A 19,513-nucleotide genomic window follows, 5' to 3' on the forward strand; every position below is an offset into this window, starting at 1 on the left:
GGCAGAATGTTCAGAACATTCGGTCTAACTGCCACAAGTGATGTTACAATGCACATCTCTCACATAGACACTCATACACAGTACACACAGACCCACATGCTTACAGCCTAATGCACAGCAATATCAGCAGAAATAATGAATTTAAGGTGGCACTGTTTTTATGGTAGCACTGAATTTAAGGTGACACTGCATTTAAGATGGCACTGAATTTAAGGTGGAACTGCATTTAAGGTAGCACTGTATTTATGTTACTAAATTCAAGGTGGAAGTGCATTTAAAGCAGGACTGAATTTAAGGTTGTAGTGAATAGGGGTGGGGGAGAAAAATTGATTTTTAGATGCATCACGATGCGGACGTGGACAATTCTGAATTGATTCACAAATGTCAAAAAGCGATTTTCTACGTTTTAATTGGTAATGTAATGTTGACGCGCAGAAGTGCAGCGCCCGGACAGTCTGTAGCGTGCGCACTACATTAAAAGCTAGTGCAGTGGCCAACAACCAAAATGTTCATAAGTCATTTTGTCTTTTCAACGAAAATCAAACCACCTTGGGAGCCGCAACATTTTAAATCCATTTTACCATCTTGGCTGTACATATGTCGTGCTAATGTCCTAGTGTAGGCTAAAAATATAATACAAACAAAAACGCAGACTTACTTTGCTCTGCTTTAAGATTTAGCTCAGCTGTATCCACTTTTCTTGCATCACTAGCTGGAATAGTTTCTTGTAAAATGTCTCTCAATGTTCTACATTTTATGAGGCTGAAGTCAGTTTCTCGTTCTCCAGCTTCTCGTTTGAATTTTCCCGTTCCACCTTAAATGTTGTATGAGGCACCAGAATGTAACTGCTGCACCATTTAAGGCGGAACAGGAAAATTCAAGCAAGAAGCTGGAAAACAAGAAACTGACTGCATGAAAGGCTGATGAAAGGCTACATTAATTCCAGCATTTAAGATCATTTATTGTGAAAACTGTGATCAGCAGAGCTTATTTTACTGCAAAGGAGGATTATTTTATTTGTATCTAGAAATCTAATTCTGATGTGGAGCCACATGCGGCCAAAAAGAGCCACAGGTTGCTGACCCTTGAGCTAGTGTATGGCAGCACTGCCAACCAGAGGACCATCGATTAAGCGATGTCAGAGCTTCCACCCAACTCGGAAAGGATGAAGCCAATTACAAACTCTATTGCAGCTTTTATTGCCAAGGATTTCTGTCCGTACTCAGTCTTTGAGAACCAGGGCTTTCACGCTATGTTGCGCACTTCGGAGCCGAGATACAGCGTCCCATCTCGAAGATATTTTACTGACACAGCGAACCCCACTCTCTACAATGAGACCAAAACCGAAGTTAGAAGAATCACCCATTGCCACAGGATCTTATTTCACTGTAACTGCGCATTTTATCGCAGATGAGTGGCAGCCTGCGTCTCGTGCTCCAAACAAGAGCAGTGAATGAGAGCCTTCTAGTTGCATATTGCTTCCGTTTGATTTATTAATGAAAGACATTTGAAGTAAATTCATTATGGATCATTACCAATACTGTGCTTCAAAATTTCCAAGTTGTCGCACAGTGAGAAAAAAAGAAATCCTGTATAGAAAAGAAGATGCACCAAGATGCATCGATAATCATTTTATAATCGCATTGCAGCCCTCTGAATCGTAATCGAATTGACTCGTGAGGTGCCTAGAGATTCCCACCCCTTGTAATGAAGTTAACGTATCAGTGAATTTAAGGTGGCATTGCACCTGAGGTGGCACTGAATTTAACGTATCAATTATTTTAAGGTGGCAATGAATTTAAGCTGGCACTGCTTTTAAGGCAGCACTGATTTTACGGTTGAACTGTGTTTAAGGTGGCACTGAATTTAGGGTGGAAGTGTATTTAAAGCAGCACAGAATTTAAGGTGGTAGTGAAGTTAACGTATCGGTGAATTTAAGGTGGCATTGCACTTGAGGTGGCACTGAATTTAACATGTCAATAAATTTAAGGGGGCACTGAATTTGAACTGGCACTGATTTTACGGTGGAACTGCGTTTAAGGTGGCACTGAATTTAAGGTGGCAGTGAATTTAATGTATCAGTAAATTTAAGGTGGCAGTGAATTTAAAGTGACACTGCACTTAGGTGGCACAGCGTCCAAGGTAGCACTGAACTTAAGGTGGCAGGAATTTAAGGTACTGTTCTTCATAATCTTTTTCTTCGTCTTTGTCTTTTTCTTCTTCTTCTTCTTCTTCTTCTCCTTATTATTATTATTATTATTATTAATATTATTATTATTATTATTCTGTGCTCGAAAAATAAGATGTTTCTTGTCCCGCAGTTTTCGAGCTACAACCACACAACTTTGTCTATACCCAATTAGGTGGCTTGTGCTTTTCTAAGCGATCCGACATATGGTTTTCATGAAATAATCGTTCAAAGATGATATTATTTCCTGTAGGAAATGAATGGTGGAATGTTCGGGACATTCAAACTAACTGCCACAAGTGATGTCACAATGAACGTCTCTCATGCAGACACTCATACACAGTACACACAGACTCACATGCTTACATCTTAGTGCACAGCAATAACAGCACAAATAATGAATTTAAGGTGGAACTGCTTCTAAGGTAGAACTGAATTTAAGGTGGCACTGAATTTAAGCTGGAACTTCATTTAAGGGGCACTAAATATAACGTGGAAATACATTTAAGGTAGCACTAAATTTAAAGTGGCACAGAATTTGAGGTGGAACTCCATTTAAGATAGCACTAATTTAAGGTGGCACAGAGTTTAAGCTGTAACTTTATTTAAGGGGCACTAAATATAAGGTGAAACTCCATTTATGTTATCACTGAATTTGAGGTAGCCCTAAATTTAAGATGGAACTCCATTTAAGGTGGCACTGAAGTTCAGGGGAATTGCATTTAAAGTAGCCGTGAGTTTTACATATCAGTGAATTTAAGGTGGAACTCCATATAGGGCAGAACTAAATTTAAAGATGCAATGAATTTAAGATAGGACTGCATTTAAGGTAGCACTAAATTTATGGTGGCACTGAATTTCAAGTGGAATTACATTTAGGATGGCAGTGAATTGAAGGTGGAACTGCATTTAAAGTGGCACTGAATCTAAGGTGGATTTGCATTTGAGACAGCACTGAATTTGAGGTGGCAGTGAATTTAACAAATCAGTAAATTTAAGGTGTCACTCATTTTAAGGTGGAACTCCATTTAAGGTATCACTGAATTTAAGGTAGAACTACATTTAAGGTGGTGCAGAATTTAAGGTAGAACTTCAACTAACATAGCACTAAATTTAAGGTGGCACAGAATTTAAAATGGAATTCCATTTAAGGTAGCACCAAAATTAAGTTGGCAGTGAAATTAAGGTGGAACTCCATTTGAGGTAGTACTGAATTTAAGGTGGAACTACATTTAAGGTGGCACAGAATTTAAAGTGGAACTCTAAGGTGGCACTGAATTTAAGGTAGCACTAAAATTAAGGTGGAACTGAATTTCAGGTAAAATTGTATTTAAGGTAGCAGTGAATTTAAGGTGGAACTGCATTTAAATTGGCACTGAATCTAAGGTGGAACTGCAATTAACATAGCTCTAAAATTAAGGTGGCACAGAAATTAAGGTGGAATTGCATTTAAGGTAGCCCTGAATATAAGGTGGAATTGCATTTAAGGTGGCACTGCATTTAAAGTGGTACAGAATTTAAGGTAGAATTCCCCATCATGCACCTGGTGGACATTTACAAGCAGATAAACACTATTTCTTTCACTCTATAGTGGTACAGATGGGAAGATACGCAGACTGGGCATGTAAAGATCTGGGGCTCAGCCCAGTTCACTGTAGAATACTGATCACCACCCAATATTTTTTGATTAACCTGTGTAAAATGTGCAGTTACTTTTTTAATTTGACATAAACATTTACACATCAACAAAACATGCCATGATTCAGCATTGTTAATTGGGTGTTATGAACTAAACCATTAAAAACAAACAAACAAAATAAGAAACCGCTGTAGTGATGATTCTTCAATGTCATTCTTAAACTCCTCTGTACATTTCCTTACATCACTGTTACAGGCTCAGTGAACCTGAAATATTAAAACAGCCGGTTTACATTTAAAGTTTATATGATTACTGTATTAAGGTGAAGCAGATTTACCCTTTTTACAGAGATTTCACGTCTCACTCAGTTTCAGCATGCTTGCCAACAGTTACAAAACTGTTAAACTTATCTCTAGAGCCTAATATGAAAATAAACTGCATATTATAGATTTAGCAATAACATTATAAAGAATGTGAGTAATAAAATTACATACATTCAATACATTACTTCACTATTTACAAAAATAAGTCTTGTAAAATAGAAGGAATAAATGGCTGTATATTTCAGGATTAGTTTGATATCACAAGGTCACAAAAAATGGGAGATTAATCGATTTATTTGATTTATAAAATAATCAAAAATTACTTTACTGCTAAAGGAAGTCAGCCTTGTAGTATGTAAAGAATTTCAGAGTGGGTTTGACATGATGAGGTCACAATTGTGAGGGATTAATAGATTTGTTTTGAGTAATAAAATGATCAAAGAAAATCAAATAGTTTACTTATGTTTTACCAAAATAAGCCATGTAGTATGTAAGGAATAAAGACCTGTATATTTCAAGTTGGTTTGACATTATAAGGCCACAGTCAAAAGATTTATTTGACTATTGAGATTAATTATTTAATTTATTTACCAAAAAGCCTTGTATCATGTGAAGAATAAATATCTTTACTTCAGAGTTAGTTTGATATTAGGAGGTCACAATTTGTGAGAGATTAATATATTTGTGTGAGTAATAAAACTATTATCAAATAAATTATTAATATTTACCCAAATAAGCCTTGTAGTATGTAAGGGATAAATACTTGTATTTTTCAGAGTTGGTTTGACATCATGAGGTGGAAGAGTTTAAAAGAGATTAATAGATTCATTTGACTAAGAAAATTATCAAGTAAGTAACAATTTGTGAGAGAATAATAGTTTTTTTTTTAAGTAATATAATGATCAAATAAATTACTTTTTTTCACTAAAATAAGTCATGTAGTATGTAAGTAATAAACCTTTCTACATTTCCTTGTTGGTTTCATGAGTTCACAATTTGAGAGAGATTAAAAGATTTATGTGAGAAATAAAATTGTTGTCTAATAGATTACTTTAATGTTTACCAAAATAAGCCTTGTAGTATGCAAGCAGTAAATGTTTGTATATTTCAGAGTTGGTTTCATCTGGCATCAGTAGGCCACAATTTGAGAGAGATTAATAGATTTATTTGGTTTATCAAATTATTATGAAATTAATTACTTTACTATTTACCAAAAAAAACCTTGTAATATGTATGGAATTATCATTTGGCATATTTCAGATTAGGTTTGACATTATGAGGTCACAATTTGACAGAGATTATTAGATTTATGTCATAGAATAATGAAATTACTATCAAATAAATTACTTTAATATTTTTTTTAAATTTGCCTTGTAATATGCCGAAATATATTTCTGAAAATTCTGAAATCATATGGACACAGTTTGAGGAAAACTAATATTTATAATTATTTTATTTTATTATTAATATAATATTTGCCTGAAAAAAGTTTTATAGATATAATCACTTTTCATAAGATTGTTTTTTTTTACTGTATTTGTTGTGAGTAATATACATAATAAAACATTCACATTTTAATACATAATAAACGTTAACGTTTTTATGTGCGTTTAATTTAGCATGTGTCAGTGGTTACAGATCATTGAAACTTTGAGGCTTAACCATGTTTTCGGTAATTTTGCGATGGCCCTAGCGCTGCAGCTTGACGCGTGTGCAAGAACAGTGATAAGCAGCTGCGTTGTGTCTTAATCTTTGTCAAATATAATCATAAGAAAGTGTAGTTTAGTAGATGTTGTGGTTGTAGTTTGTTTTCTTTTTTCATTTCACCACAAAACTGCAACTGCACCGATTAATTTGTGTTTTGCTAACTGGTGAGAAAGGGCGGAATTCTGAATCTCAAACAAATGTCGAATATTAAACTTACTTTATCGCAGTGGATTACTGTGTACTGACGATTAGCGCTGATTAGGGAGCGTCTAAAAATTCCGATCATCAAAGTCCGAGCAGATGCACCAACATGAGATCTTATGAGCCACTACAGCCTTTTAGTAGATATAACACATAATAATGATTATTCTTGATCAGAGGTCTCAAAAGAAGATTTCTACTAGTTTTATCTTTTGAGTTCGGCATGACAATAAATAAATAAGTCAAATAAGGAAAAGTCTCAGGACAGCAGTATAGTTTTTAACTATTTTGCATTATGTCTTAACTCAAACAGATCATACTGTTATACAAATTTGGAATGGAATACATTTTTAAAGTAACCCTCCCAACCCTGTCTACAATATGCAGTCAAATGAAGACGTAAGTACACCCTGTGAAAAGTTTAGGCTTTTTCAGCACATTTGGACATACTGATATCTGATATTTATTTAAACTATGCTGGTAGATAAAGGTGTATCTATACATGCTATTTAACTAATAAAGAAATGCCCACAAATGTTTAAAAAAACATTTCATGGGGTATACTTGCTGTATGGTTGCAACTGTATGCAACTGTATGGTTGTGTCTAGATTTTGAAATAAGCCTTGATCTTTGTTGTGATTCTAAAAACCTCAGTGTCACTCGGTAATCTGTAAATCAAAATATCCACACGAGTAGTCTTGTGCACAGAATCTGACCATTAATGAAAAGCTAGAGGAAGCGTTCCCATTTTTTTATGCTAGGACCCACATGTAGAGGTACTGTCTGTCCCAAGAGCCACCAAGTGAAATAAGACAAACTCATCAAAAAGTTTCATTCGTAAAGGCCTGAAACCTACAGTCCACTTTTACCCAATGTAATGTTCCTTTTTTCCAACAGATGCAGTAGTATATCATGACCAAAGAATGAAACAGACATAGACCTACACTTTTACATACTTAGTAAATGTGGAATGATAAAAAATCATTAATATTTAATTGGACAATACATGTCTTAGGTAAAGTCGTTTTGGTGCATGTTATCTGGTTTTTGTAGGCTAGTCATTTCTGCGCTCTCACTCATCACTAGCACTTCTCAAGGAACTGTAGGACATATAAATTGTGCCACTGGAAGGCTGTTACTATGGCAAATATACGATAACAGTACTGGAAGCACTGGGTCTTAGGATGGCATAAATGCAGAACTATTTTTTTAAACACTCTTACATTAAAAATTGAAAACGTCTTGTTTACAGAATTTCGCATAATACTGCTCCTCCTCCTAAAACGTTTATTACAGAAAACAAACGTGTGGCAAACAGAAGTACAATGCTTGGAGACTGTACTGTTCTCTTCAGAAGAAGTGCTTTTAGTCACAAGACTGAAATTCAGTACCATTTCATATAAGAGAATCTAACACTTATAGTTCTTTACCAGACAGATGAACATATGGCTCTTCAGTAGGTGAATATATGTTTTTTTTTTCCCCATTTGTCAATACTTCCCATTTGTTACCCATTTTCTGTTAAGGCTTTACAAGACTGGAATTTATTACAACTTCACATTAGAGAATTACCACAGTTCTTTGCCAGGCACTTGAGTGTATGACTCTTCATAGGTGGATTTTTTCACATAAGAATCTTTATAGTGCTGTAGCGATTATTTGCCTAATTTCCTCATTTCCCTTTCTTTCCCATTTTTTGATGATGGTGGTGGAGCACACTATTTAACATGTCAGTTCAAAATTTCCTGTAAGTCATGGCTTACGATATAATTTCCGTGGTCATTAAATCATTCGGTGACCCCTGTTCCCTGTGGATTGTCATCTTGACAGCCTGCAAGAGACCATTCCTCTTAGGATAGAAATGTTCTTTTTTTCATAATATATGTTGTTGGGAGTAGACATATACAGGAAATATCAGTGCTATATTATGATTAATACCATGTTTATCGAAGAATTAAACGTGTGTTCCATTACATCAGCTGTCATTACCACATCCAAAATTGTGACAAATGGACATACACCATTTTGGACTGATATTATTTATAGGTAGATAGATAGTTTCATTCAGCCAGCTTAAATGGAATATGATACTACCTCTGCTGCTTTGTGTCACTGTGTTTATCACAACAAACATGGCAAAGAGAAGATTAGGAAAAAAAATTAATGGCTAAGCATGGTCAATGTAAATACGATAAGACCATCTCCAAAAAGCTTGAAATACATGTGACCAATGTCGCCAATGTTATCAACAAGTTTAAGGTCCTAGGAACTAGATAATAATAATAATAATAATAATAACAATAATAAAAAAGAAGAAGAATAATTCAGGCCATTTCAAATTCATTAACTAAGATCACTTTCCCAGGTAAACAGCGCACACTTACCAGGCTGTTTACTTGGGATAAACGTAAACAGGACTCATCAGACCCGGTGACCTTCTTCTATTGCTCCTTTGTTCTGTTCTGACACTGATCTGCCCATTCGACAGTGGACAGGGCTTAGCATGGGCACTCTGACCGGTCTGAGGCTATGCAGCCCCATACACAGCAGGATGCAATGCAAGTGTGTTGCAAAATCTTTTCTGTAACCATCAATAAAAATTTCTCTGACTTGTGCCACAGTAACACTTCTCTTGGTTAGGACCAGACAGGATAGCCTTCGTTGCTCTAGTGCATCTTGGGCCCCCAACACCCTGTCACTGTCGGTGGATACTGTTATCATGTTCTCCATTCGGTATTCCAGGGTCTTCCATCCTGGAATACTCCACTCCTGAATAAAAGGCACATTTAAGCTCTTTTGAAGTTTGCTACAGAACATTTGGAGAAGCCTATAAATTAATAGAAGAATGTACTGTGGTCAGACAAACTTTTCAGAAACAATACATGCCATGTTTGGAGGAAAAATGCCATAACTACAGTAACGTTCAGAGGTAAAAGCATCAAAGTATGGGACTGTTTCTGTTTTTATGCTAACGGCAAAGTGCAAATTATCTAAGGTAAGATGAATGGAGCCATGCACAAGGAAATTCATCAGAAGAATCTTGCCATCCACCAGGACATTAAGAATGAGACAAATAAAGGCCCATTTAATCACTAGGCTTAAATTAAGTAAAGGTTGCACGACTAGTAGTTTTTATTAGTCGACTGGTCATTTTAAAAAGTAGTCGACTAGTTGTCGTTATCGTATATAATAAAAAACACGAGTGTTTTGGAGGTCTTTGAAAAGTATTTTTAGGAATTTTCAGCCTTAGGCACACTGTCCACAGCAGTACACAGACTGTTGGTTGTAAACTGCATACTAAATTCACCACAGCTCTCAGAATCTCACCACTCACAGAGAATTTAAACTGGCTCTAACTATCCTTGCATCTGCATATCCATGGTAAACAAATGATTGCTTATCAAGCCAAATGCTAGTAGCAAGCAGATGTATCTCTGTAGATAAACCTTTCGGAGTGAGAGATGGGCTTAGTTGCTGAACCAGAAAACAAAGAAAAACTCCCTAAACGCAAGAGGAAGGAACCTTGAGAGGTACCAAGACTCAAAAGGGGAACCCATCCTCCTCTGGTCAACACCAGATAGCGAAACAAAACACAAGAGCAAAATAAACAGAGGATAAGATTTCACAACTAATAATATTCACTAGTTATATTAATTAAAATATTGCATATAGAGAAAAACGAACCAGCCTGTTATCGGACAGAATTATTTAGATTAAACAGTAAAAACCGGTAACTGCTGTTAGAGGCCAGTCTGAGTATCAATCACTGTTACCAGTAAATGCAAATGTCTACTGTTAAGGAGCATACTACAGTGAAAAAAAAATCACCGTCAATGACTACCGTTAGAAGCCTACAGTGATGATCTGTTAGTATGTAAATGAGAAAAGATTTTTTGTTCAACCAGCGTGGCTTGCCAAGCTAAGTCATATTAGCATTATGTCAATTTGACTATAAGAAAGCTCACTAGCTCCGCATGCTGATGTGACCCGGAGTTGCACTGGGCGTAGGCATGTAATTAATCACCGCTGCATGCCAGAGAGAGACTGTTGAGTAAGCTATTCTGCTGAGTACTCATTCCCCCCTGAATTTTGCTGGTTATATACATGTATGCATGTTATCCTGAGCTTTAGATCACAGATTATCAGTAATTTGCCTCACGTATCCTGGGATTGTTGTGTTAATTTCAATTTCCCCAATAATGCTGTGATGTAGCACACGTACATGTACACTATATTGCCAAAAGTCTTCACTCACCCATCCAAATCATTGAATTCAGGTGTTCCAATCATTTCCATGGCCACAGGTGTATAAAACCAAGCACCTAGGCATGCAGACTAGCTTCTACAAACATTTGTGAAAGAATGGGTCACTCTCAGGAGCTCAGTGAATTCCAGCATGGTACCGTGATAGTATGCCACCTGTGCAACAAGTCGAGTCGTGAAATTTCCTCGCTACTAAATATTCCACAGTCAACTGTCAGTGGTACTATAACAAAGTGGAAGTGATTGGGAACGACAGCAACTCAGCCACGAAGTGGTAGGCCACGTAAAATGACAGAGCGTGGTCAGCAATTGCCAGGAGAACGGTACTTGTCTGACTGCATTGTGCCAAGTGTAAAGTTTGGTGTAGGGGGGATTATCAGGAGTTGGGCTTGGCCCCTTAGTTCCAGTGAAAGGAACTCTTAATGCTTCAGCATACCAAGAGATTTTGGACAATTTCATCTCCCAACTTTGTGGGAACAGTTTGGGGATGGCCCCTTCCTGTTCCAACATGACTGCGCACCAGTGAACAAAGCAAGGTCCATAAAGACATGGATGAGCGAGTTTGGTGTGGAAGAACTTCACTGGCCTGCACAGAGTCCTGACCTCAACCAGAAGCCAGGCCTTCTCATCCAACATCAGTGTCTGACCTCACAAATGCGCTTCTGGAAGAATGGTCAAAAATTCCCATAAACACACTCCTAAACCTTGTGGAAAGCCTTCCCAGAAGAGTTGAAGCTGTTATAGTTGCAAAGGGTGGGCCAACATCATATTAAACCATATGGATTAAGAATGGGATGTCACTCAAGTTCATATGCGTGTGAAGGCAGACAAGCAAATACTTTTGGCAGTATAGTGTAGCTGCATATAGCGTATAAGGTGGCGTTTACAACTGCTCACTCAACTACTACCATTATTCCTGTGCTCTACACTTTATGTCTGTGTCAGCTCTATTACTGATTGTCATCGTTTTTCGGTACCTTGCTCAAATTTCTTCTGTATTTCTTCGGTATCTTGCTCAAATTTCTTCTGTTATCTCAGTGAATCCCAAGTATCATTCATTCTCTAATCGGAGTGATCCATATTGAGTTACCTCACCAGTCAAGTTTATTTCGAGGGTAACACCTATATATATATAACGCCTATTGGAATAGTTAGCATTTTAGCTGGTGCGAATAATTTGCTGTAGTGATTGAGCTAGGTGGATGTAGAGCTGCCATCGTAATACCTTTATGCCTGAGTCTGAAAGCCTTAATCTGAAAGTTAACTCAAAAACCCATGAATTTTGCTTTGTGGTATCTGAAAGGCCTCAGAGAAAGATTAACCCAGACCATGATTGAGAAATATGGATATAACCCATATTTTTAACGAGTTGAATGATAATTTGAATCTGTTGTTTTGTGGTCTAGGGAGGAGAGCATAACAGTGGTCAGAAGACAAGTGTGAAATCATTGAAAGTGGAGAAACAAGAGAAGCAGGAGGTGGAGATCAAACAGTTTATGACTGTGTCGGAACTTGCACAGGCAATGAACAAAAATATAGGTCAGTGTAGATGGTTCAACTATGTTTAGTTTTCAATGATAATTTCATAATTTTGTAAATGCAAGACTCCCATTTCTCAACAAGCAAATCAATACATATTCTATTAAGTTTAGATATTTTTAGAACCTTTTTCAACATTGTTACACCTCTGCAGATCATGTATATGAAGCCCTACTCAACACGTCAGTAGACCTAGATGATCTGGAGCCAAACACTATGTTGGGGGAGAAGTGGATAAAGGAGGCAATAAAGAGATGTGGAATGAAGTACAAATGGGCCAAGGTAGTGGAAACCAAAATCAGAGAAAACAAGGACATCCAGAGACAGTAAGAAGTTATTGGATTCAGGATTATAAATTTACCACTTTCAGTGCGTATGTGTCTAGTAAGTGTCTAGTGTGTTCTGTCGTAAAACAGATAGTTGCTTTAATAGTTTTTCATCCTTAATTTATTATTAACGTATGACTGTTACTAAGCAATTAAGTGTGGATGGATTTTGAGTGTATGTATGTATGTATGTGTGTATATATATATATATATATATATATATATATATATCACACACACACACACACACACATATATATATATATATATATATATATATATATATATATATATATATATATATATATATATATATGTATGTATGTGTGTGTGTGTATATATATATATATATATATATATATATATATATATATATATATATACACACATACATATATACACATATATAATGAATGGAAATTTTTTGAGCATACTGTTTTTCTTGGCAGACCTCCTCCAGATCTTGCTCATTTAGTGAATCGACCTCCAGTAGTAACCATTATGGGGCATGTGGATCATGGGAAGACCACACTGCTGGACAGCCTTAGGAAGAGCCAGATTGCTGCACAAGAGGCTGGAGGCATCACACAACACATTGGAGCCTTTCTAGGTAGCAGCCTTGCAGGATTATAGGTCTTTAAAACATTGTAGTCCTCAGCAGCACACATGTAACATTTATCTTTTTTACAACAAAGAACATTTTAAAATTACTTTAAGATGCAAGTTTAAGTAAAGCAAGATTTCAATTTGGTTCTTGTCCAGTCCAGCTGCCCTCTGGTGAGATGATCACATTTCTGGACACCCCTGGACATGCAGCATTTTCTGCCATGCGGGCCCGTGGAGCCCTGATTACAGACATAATCATTTTGATGGTTGCAGCTGATGATGGAGTGATGAACCAAACCATTGAATCCATACAGCATGCCAAGAAAGCCAAAGGTAAGAAGCACTTCTTAAACCTTACAGAGTACACATTTGGTTGTTAATTCTCATTGGATGGTGTCGTTGAACAACTTCATTCAAAGTCTGTTAATGCAATATGCAATCTCAGCATGTTCTCATAATAATAATTGTGCCAATATATTTTTCTCTAGTGCCAGTCATTGTAGCAGTGAATAAATGTGATAAGCCTCAGGCAGACCCCAAGAAGGTGAAACGTGATCTCCTGGCCCATGATGTTGTGTGTGAAGAGTTAGGAGGAGATGTTCAGGCTATCCATATATCTGCTTTGAAGGTGTGTGTGTGTGTGTGTGTGTGTGTGTGTCCTTACAATAGCCAAATAAAATCATATAGTGAAGTGAGCATTATATATCTATAGGGAGAGAATCTTTTGGAGCTGGCTGAAGCCATAGTAGCACTTGCCGAGGTGTTGGAGCTGAAGGCTGACCCCTTAGGCCTCACAGAGGGCACCGTCATAGAAAGCCGTACAGACAAGGGCAAAGGGTGCGTATTCAAATGTGTTCCTAAATGTAGCAGCTGTTTTAGTAATTCTGATTTAGTAATTCTGATTCCTATTCTGATTAAATAAGACAATCACATTAATAAGAAATTTTACCATTGCTTTATATGTTATTATAATAAAACTTTATTCATTTTCATTTTAGTTTTTTTAAAATGCTCAGAGTGCTTAACAAAAAAATATATAACTTTGAAAAGATAAAAGCACTAAGCTCTAAATTAAAATTACAGCATAATTACAAACAGTACAGAATGAGCCACAATATTCTAAGCATATGCTAGCCTAAAAATATATATTTTTAATCTGGATTTCAAAACACATATCAAGCCTGCATCCCTAAAATATTTTCTGGAATACTTTTCCTGATTTTAGCAGCTATATAAGAAAATCACTTTCTGCAAACAGAGCTGGAAGCCGGTGTATTGCATTCTGAACTAGTTGAAGTCTGTTTAGAGAGACAGCAGGGCAATGAGCCAAGAACATGTTACTATAGACTATGACAGTAGTACATAGGAATATGTTACTGTAGACTACTACAGTAGACTACAATCTGTTAGTTATGAAAGCATTGACTATTCTTTTGGTATCTTGTAGGGATAACATACCTTATTTTAAGTTTCTCAAGTAGTAAAATGATGTCTTGGAGATACTGATTTGAGACTCAAATGATAAAAGCCATTGTTATACCAGTGCCTTTAACTGTAGCTTTTCATTGTACTGAGAAACCATTAAGGTAAAACCTTATTAGTATTAGGTCCCAGAAGTAACGAACAAAGTTCTGCAGGAGGACGTTCCTGGTCATCCAGGCTTTGGTATCTTTAATACAGTCTTCCATTATGTCTAATTCCATCATTAAATTTGGTTGGACTGACATGTATAACTGAGTATTATCAGCATAAAATTAAAAGCCTTTCTTGTTAAGGAAAAATTATATTGGCTAATTTACTTAGGGTGTTACAAAATGTTGCGTAGCAAGCCAATATGCCTGTCAGCAGGAATGCCTTTTCTTGCCTTGTTATGCAAATAATGCAAGCACAATAATGCTAGAAGCATCTTGGTGCTTTTGCAGACCTGTGACCACAGCGATAATTCAACGGGGTACTCTGAAGAAGGGCTGTATACTGGTGGCAGGGAAGGCCTGGGCTAAAGTGCGCTTGTTGTTCGATGTGAACAACAAAGCGGTGGCAGAGGCGGGGCCAGGCACTGCAGTGGAGATTGTTGGTTGGAAAGAGCTACCTTCTGTTGGCGAGGAGATTCTTGAAGTGGAGTCAGAGGTCAGATAAGATTCTTTGTATTGTTTGGACATTAACTGTCCTACGTCTGTCTACATTCAGCTGAGTAAACTTTACCAGAGACTGCAGACAAGCACTGTAAAACATATGAAATGTAAATATTGAACATAATCTAAAACATACTTTTTACCCAAACCAAGAAAGCATATACTGTAGGGATTGATCCATATGTTTTTTCAGGGCCGATACTGATTAGAAGTCGGAACACGGTTCCTATACAACATGAAAATTAAATGAACAAAGTATTTAAATTAGCCTTCCAGATGGTATAAAAGCCTTCAGTCTGTTCCCCTGTGTTGGTAATGCTATAAAACAAAAGCACAGATTATCATTCTAAAGGTAGTGTAGAAATCCATCAACATGTACCTTTAAAAATAACAAAGAGCAACTTACCACCAACCACTAAAGAGAATGTAATAGGTGAGCAGTTGACAACTTTTAGCAGGGCCTCAGATTGGATGCCTCGAGACTTGGGCACTGTGGAGGGCAGAGATACTTAAAGTGGAATTCCACCGATTTTTCAAAATTACTGTACAATTCAGTGGTTGAGATACAGACATTCAAATTGTTTTAATGTGAAATGGTTCATTTGCAGAGAACTTACATACTCATGTCTTTACAGTGATGGTGACCAGGACTCCTGATGTCTACAATGCAAATGTAGCCATTTTATTTACTATTCAAAACCACCAGTGAACGTACATGTGTCTTCTGAGTTTTTATGTAATGTTGATGATGGTAAAACAGTGGTAAATCTGAAAATTCTTTGAGGACTATTTTGCCTTAGAATACCCTTCATCTATCCCTCCACCATGAATTTATTAAGTACATTTAAACCAAAACTTTATCACAAAGTTGCTGTAAAACAATGTCTCTGATATAAGGCAGTGTATTCATAACCATTGTGCATAATACCTTTCTGGAAGGAAGCTTTTAGAGACCTTTAACTGCTCAGATGTCTGATTGCTATCATCATCATTGTAAACAATTCTGATTCTGTAAGTCTCTCTAGAACAAAGCACTTCATACCAAACCACTCTGCATGAATTTGTTGACATGTTAACCATTTAATTATGCAGAAAATTTGAAAAATCGGTGGAGTTCCCCTTTAAATCACAGAGCTGACTTGAGGTATGTTGAGAAGCTTTATTTTCCTGTATATTATTATTTGGCACTTAAAAGCTATTGGCACCTGATATTTTTTTTCTTTCAGGAGCCAGTGGCTCCTCAAGCTAGTTTTTTTTTGTCTGGATTCCCGTTTAGTCACAAATATAATGCCCTTCAAAAGCATTGTTCCACAAGCAGTCAACCAGCATAGACAGTGCTACTTAAAAAGGCATGCATATCCAAAATTAATTTACAGATGCCAGAATGCAACCAAACTAGGAAAAAAGAAGAGTACAGTATTTTCCCATGTACACCTTACTCTAACCAAATAAATATGGTGTTTCAGGCAGGTTTTGAGCTGCGTGCACAAGTCATGTTGTTTTGCTCTAAACTAGACTAGACTCTAAAATCTATCACCAACAGCAGTCATATCAAGCTGTGGCCACAAAAATGAATGACTTGTGTGACTGTGCTGAACAACCTCGGCATGTTCTTACCTTTCCACGCAGTGTAGAAATGAATTCACACACAATCTTTTTACCCACGTCTCCTACAAACACACAGAGGTGATGAAGAGCATTTGGTTTTACTTGACACATTTTGAGCAATCTATTAATCCGAGAGTAACCCATGCTGATAATTCGTCAACCCATAATATAGTCAGCAGCAAATACGGTGTTATAGGACTGTGCTTATAAGAACCCCTATTTGAATTTTTAGCAAAGGGCTCGGGAAGTGGTAGAGTGGCGTACGTACATGGAGGAGCAGAACAAGCTCAAGGAGGACCAGAGAGCCATTGTGGCTAACCAGAAGCAGCACCAAGAGAGCTATAAGAAAGAGAAGGAGAGACTAGCCCATCTCAGTTGGAAGCAGAGAAAAGCTGTTCTATACCGGGCCAACAAGCATCGCATGGCCTGCAGACCCAGTGAGAGAGCCGAGACTGAGGAGCTCAGTCTATCTCTTATTGTCAAGGGTGAATTTCTTCATACAGTTTTATAGATTGTTTTTGTTTTGAGATTTTAAATGTTCATTTACTAGTATCATAAAATGCACATAATAATTAAAATTAAATTTCTAACCATATCTTGATGAATTTAGGTGATGTTGAGGGCTCAGTGGAGGCCATTTTGAACATCCTTGAAAGTTACGATGCAGATGAACAGTGCCAGCTGAACATAGTGCATTTTGGCGTTGGAGACATCTCAGAAAATGACATTAACTTGGCAGAGGCATTCTCAGGTGTGATCTCAACAAATACAACCAATTTTCCTATTGTTTTTTTTTTTAAGTTGTCTTGGAAATATTGGTGTAGTAAATACTGAATACTAAGATGTGCTGAAGGCAACTAATGCATTTTTCACTGTTTTCAAAATTATGTATGTTTTTATGTTTGCCTAATTTGTTTTCTGACTTTTCTTTTTGTTGTTCTACCATTGACCAGGAACAATATACAGTTTTAATGTTGCAGCTAATAAATCAATTCAAGATATAGCTGCTAAGAAGCAAATACCCTTAAAGATGCATCGTGTCATCTACCATTTGATAGATGACCTGAAAGAAGAACTTGGCAGCAAACTTCCCCCAACCACTGAAGAGAAAATAATAGGTGAGGTGTTGACCCTTTTAAATCACAAATATAGTGCCCTCCAAAAGAACTGTGCATTGTCTATTCAGCAGGCAACAATCCCCTTACTCTCAAACCTGCCACTCTTGGTTTCCCATGTAAAGGGCAGAGTTGCTGGTGCACAAGGCTTTTTAAACAGCAGGCAACAATCATGGTATTCGTAGTTTATAAAACTTGTCCATCATGAACTGCCATATAATCATGTATATTGAAAATAAATAAAAGCAAAACAAATTCAATTCAATTCAAATGTTTTTGTATAGCACGTTTTACAGTGCTCCAAAACTCAAGGGGGAATCCTCCCCCTTTTTTTGGAAATATGTCTCGAGCAGTTGTCATCTGCTGTCTGAAAAGCTCTTAACAATTTTGTGATCACTTCATTTCTTTTTCCTCATCTCACTTATTAATTAAGTGTTTTTGTCCCTTTAGGTTGAATATTCACATTTTTTCTGATGAGGTTCTAATTTAGTTTCTCTTCCTCTAAACACAACCTTTGTTTGTGCATTTATAATTTTAGCCAAACTGATTGTAAAGCGCAAAACCAAACGCAAACAGTTGCAACATAAATCACATTACTTATTTTTGAATTTGATAGAAACTAGGCTAAGAGGTGCTTTCATTCTAAAAGGAAGAATTCATAAAGCCAGGAATAAAACAGTTTTAAATGTAAATACAACAATAAAACAATAGTTCATACATTTGACATTTTTACCTATTATTAGTCTTTTCTTCTTTACTCCAAGCTGATTTTTGTCGTACAACAGTACATCGCTTTTATTATCTTAATATAATAATAATAATTATTATTATTATTGTTATTATTATTATTTTAATAACAATTAATAATTATTACTTTTATTGAAGCCAAAAATAATAATGTTTTACACATATAGCATATATTCATATGTGTCAAAATTTTTGCTGAATATATATATATATATATATATATATATATAGTCATCCATTATTTGACATGTAGATAGCACAGCTATGATATTTCTAGTTACAGTCCTGTTTTGTTCCTCCTAACCCACAGATGGTTTATACAAGCACAGAGCTCACTCCTCATGCAACTGCATATAATGATGTTCAACACAGTCAGTAATACAGATACCCTGCTCATGGTATACCCTGTAGTCATTATCAGTCCTCTTCTTACAGGGATTTAGAATGGAGCACACAGGTGAGGTTGTCTGGGTCAACAGATGCATGAGTGGCACAGGGAAGTAAGACTTTGTAGCACAATAGGAGGGTGTGTGGCACATGTAGGTGGTTCTGTGGTAGTTAAACTGGTCTGGAGGGGTGGCAAGCAGAGAGATACCCAATCAAAGTCAATCTTGCGCTATCATCAAACTGAACAGGCAGTTGTTCAGCTGGGCAAAAAAAACACTCATAGTTCTGTTGGAGTGAGTGGACATGATATATACTATATGGCCAAAAGTATGTGGATGCCGGACCATCACACCCATATGAGTTGGACATCCTATTCCAACATATGGTTGTAGTTATGTTAAAAGGGGGGGGGTGCTGGAGCTGCAGTCCATTGTGTTTTTCTTGAAAATACTCTACTGGCTTTCCCAAAACAGTAATTGTTTGGTCTCAAGAGGTCTCTAGTTTTCAGGTTCACAGTGCTTTTGAATTAGCGTCATCACATTCAATAATAATGAGAAGTCTGACTTGATATCTACTTCTTTGTCATTGGTTTAACAATTGGAGTTTAACCACTCAGGTCGCTGATGCTTGGCCAAATATACGCTCCGTGATCCATGAGTTGAAATCAAATGCAAATCTTTACTATTATTTTATGGCTCGTCTATTGCTTTTAACAGCAGCTTGTGCTGAGA

General features: G+C 36.6%; 1 protein-coding gene across 4 annotated transcripts in view; it reads left to right on the forward strand.

Moving 5' to 3' along the window:
• The window catches only part of mtif2 (mitochondrial translational initiation factor 2), a 42,517-nt gene that overhangs the window by 7,041 nt on the left and 15,963 nt on the right, over positions 1-19,513 (forward strand). For all 4 annotated transcript variants that reach the window (XR_005007262.1, XM_036570573.1, XM_036570575.1 and 1 more), the window contains 10 exons: positions 11,729-11,861; positions 12,016-12,187; positions 12,637-12,797; positions 12,950-13,126; positions 13,282-13,421; positions 13,506-13,630; positions 14,716-14,920; positions 16,766-17,018; positions 17,144-17,284; positions 17,487-17,651. Coding sequence is in view for 3 of the 4 variants with exons in the window: in XM_036570573.1 (XP_036426466.1) it covers positions 11,729-11,861; positions 12,016-12,187; positions 12,637-12,797; positions 12,950-13,126; positions 13,282-13,421; positions 13,506-13,630; positions 14,716-14,920; positions 16,766-17,018; positions 17,144-17,284; positions 17,487-17,651 (1,672 nt within the window). In the remaining variant the exon portion in view is untranslated. The remainder of the gene's footprint in view (positions 1-11,728; positions 11,862-12,015; positions 12,188-12,636; positions 12,798-12,949; positions 13,127-13,281; positions 13,422-13,505; positions 13,631-14,715; positions 14,921-16,765; positions 17,019-17,143; positions 17,285-17,486; positions 17,652-19,513) is intronic.

The sequence above is a fragment of the Colossoma macropomum genome, unplaced genomic scaffold (genome assembly GCF_904425465.1).
Source record: "Colossoma macropomum unplaced genomic scaffold, Colossoma_macropomum, whole genome shotgun sequence".
In the NCBI taxonomy this organism is placed as follows: Eukaryota; Metazoa; Chordata; class Actinopteri; order Characiformes; family Serrasalmidae; genus Colossoma; species Colossoma macropomum.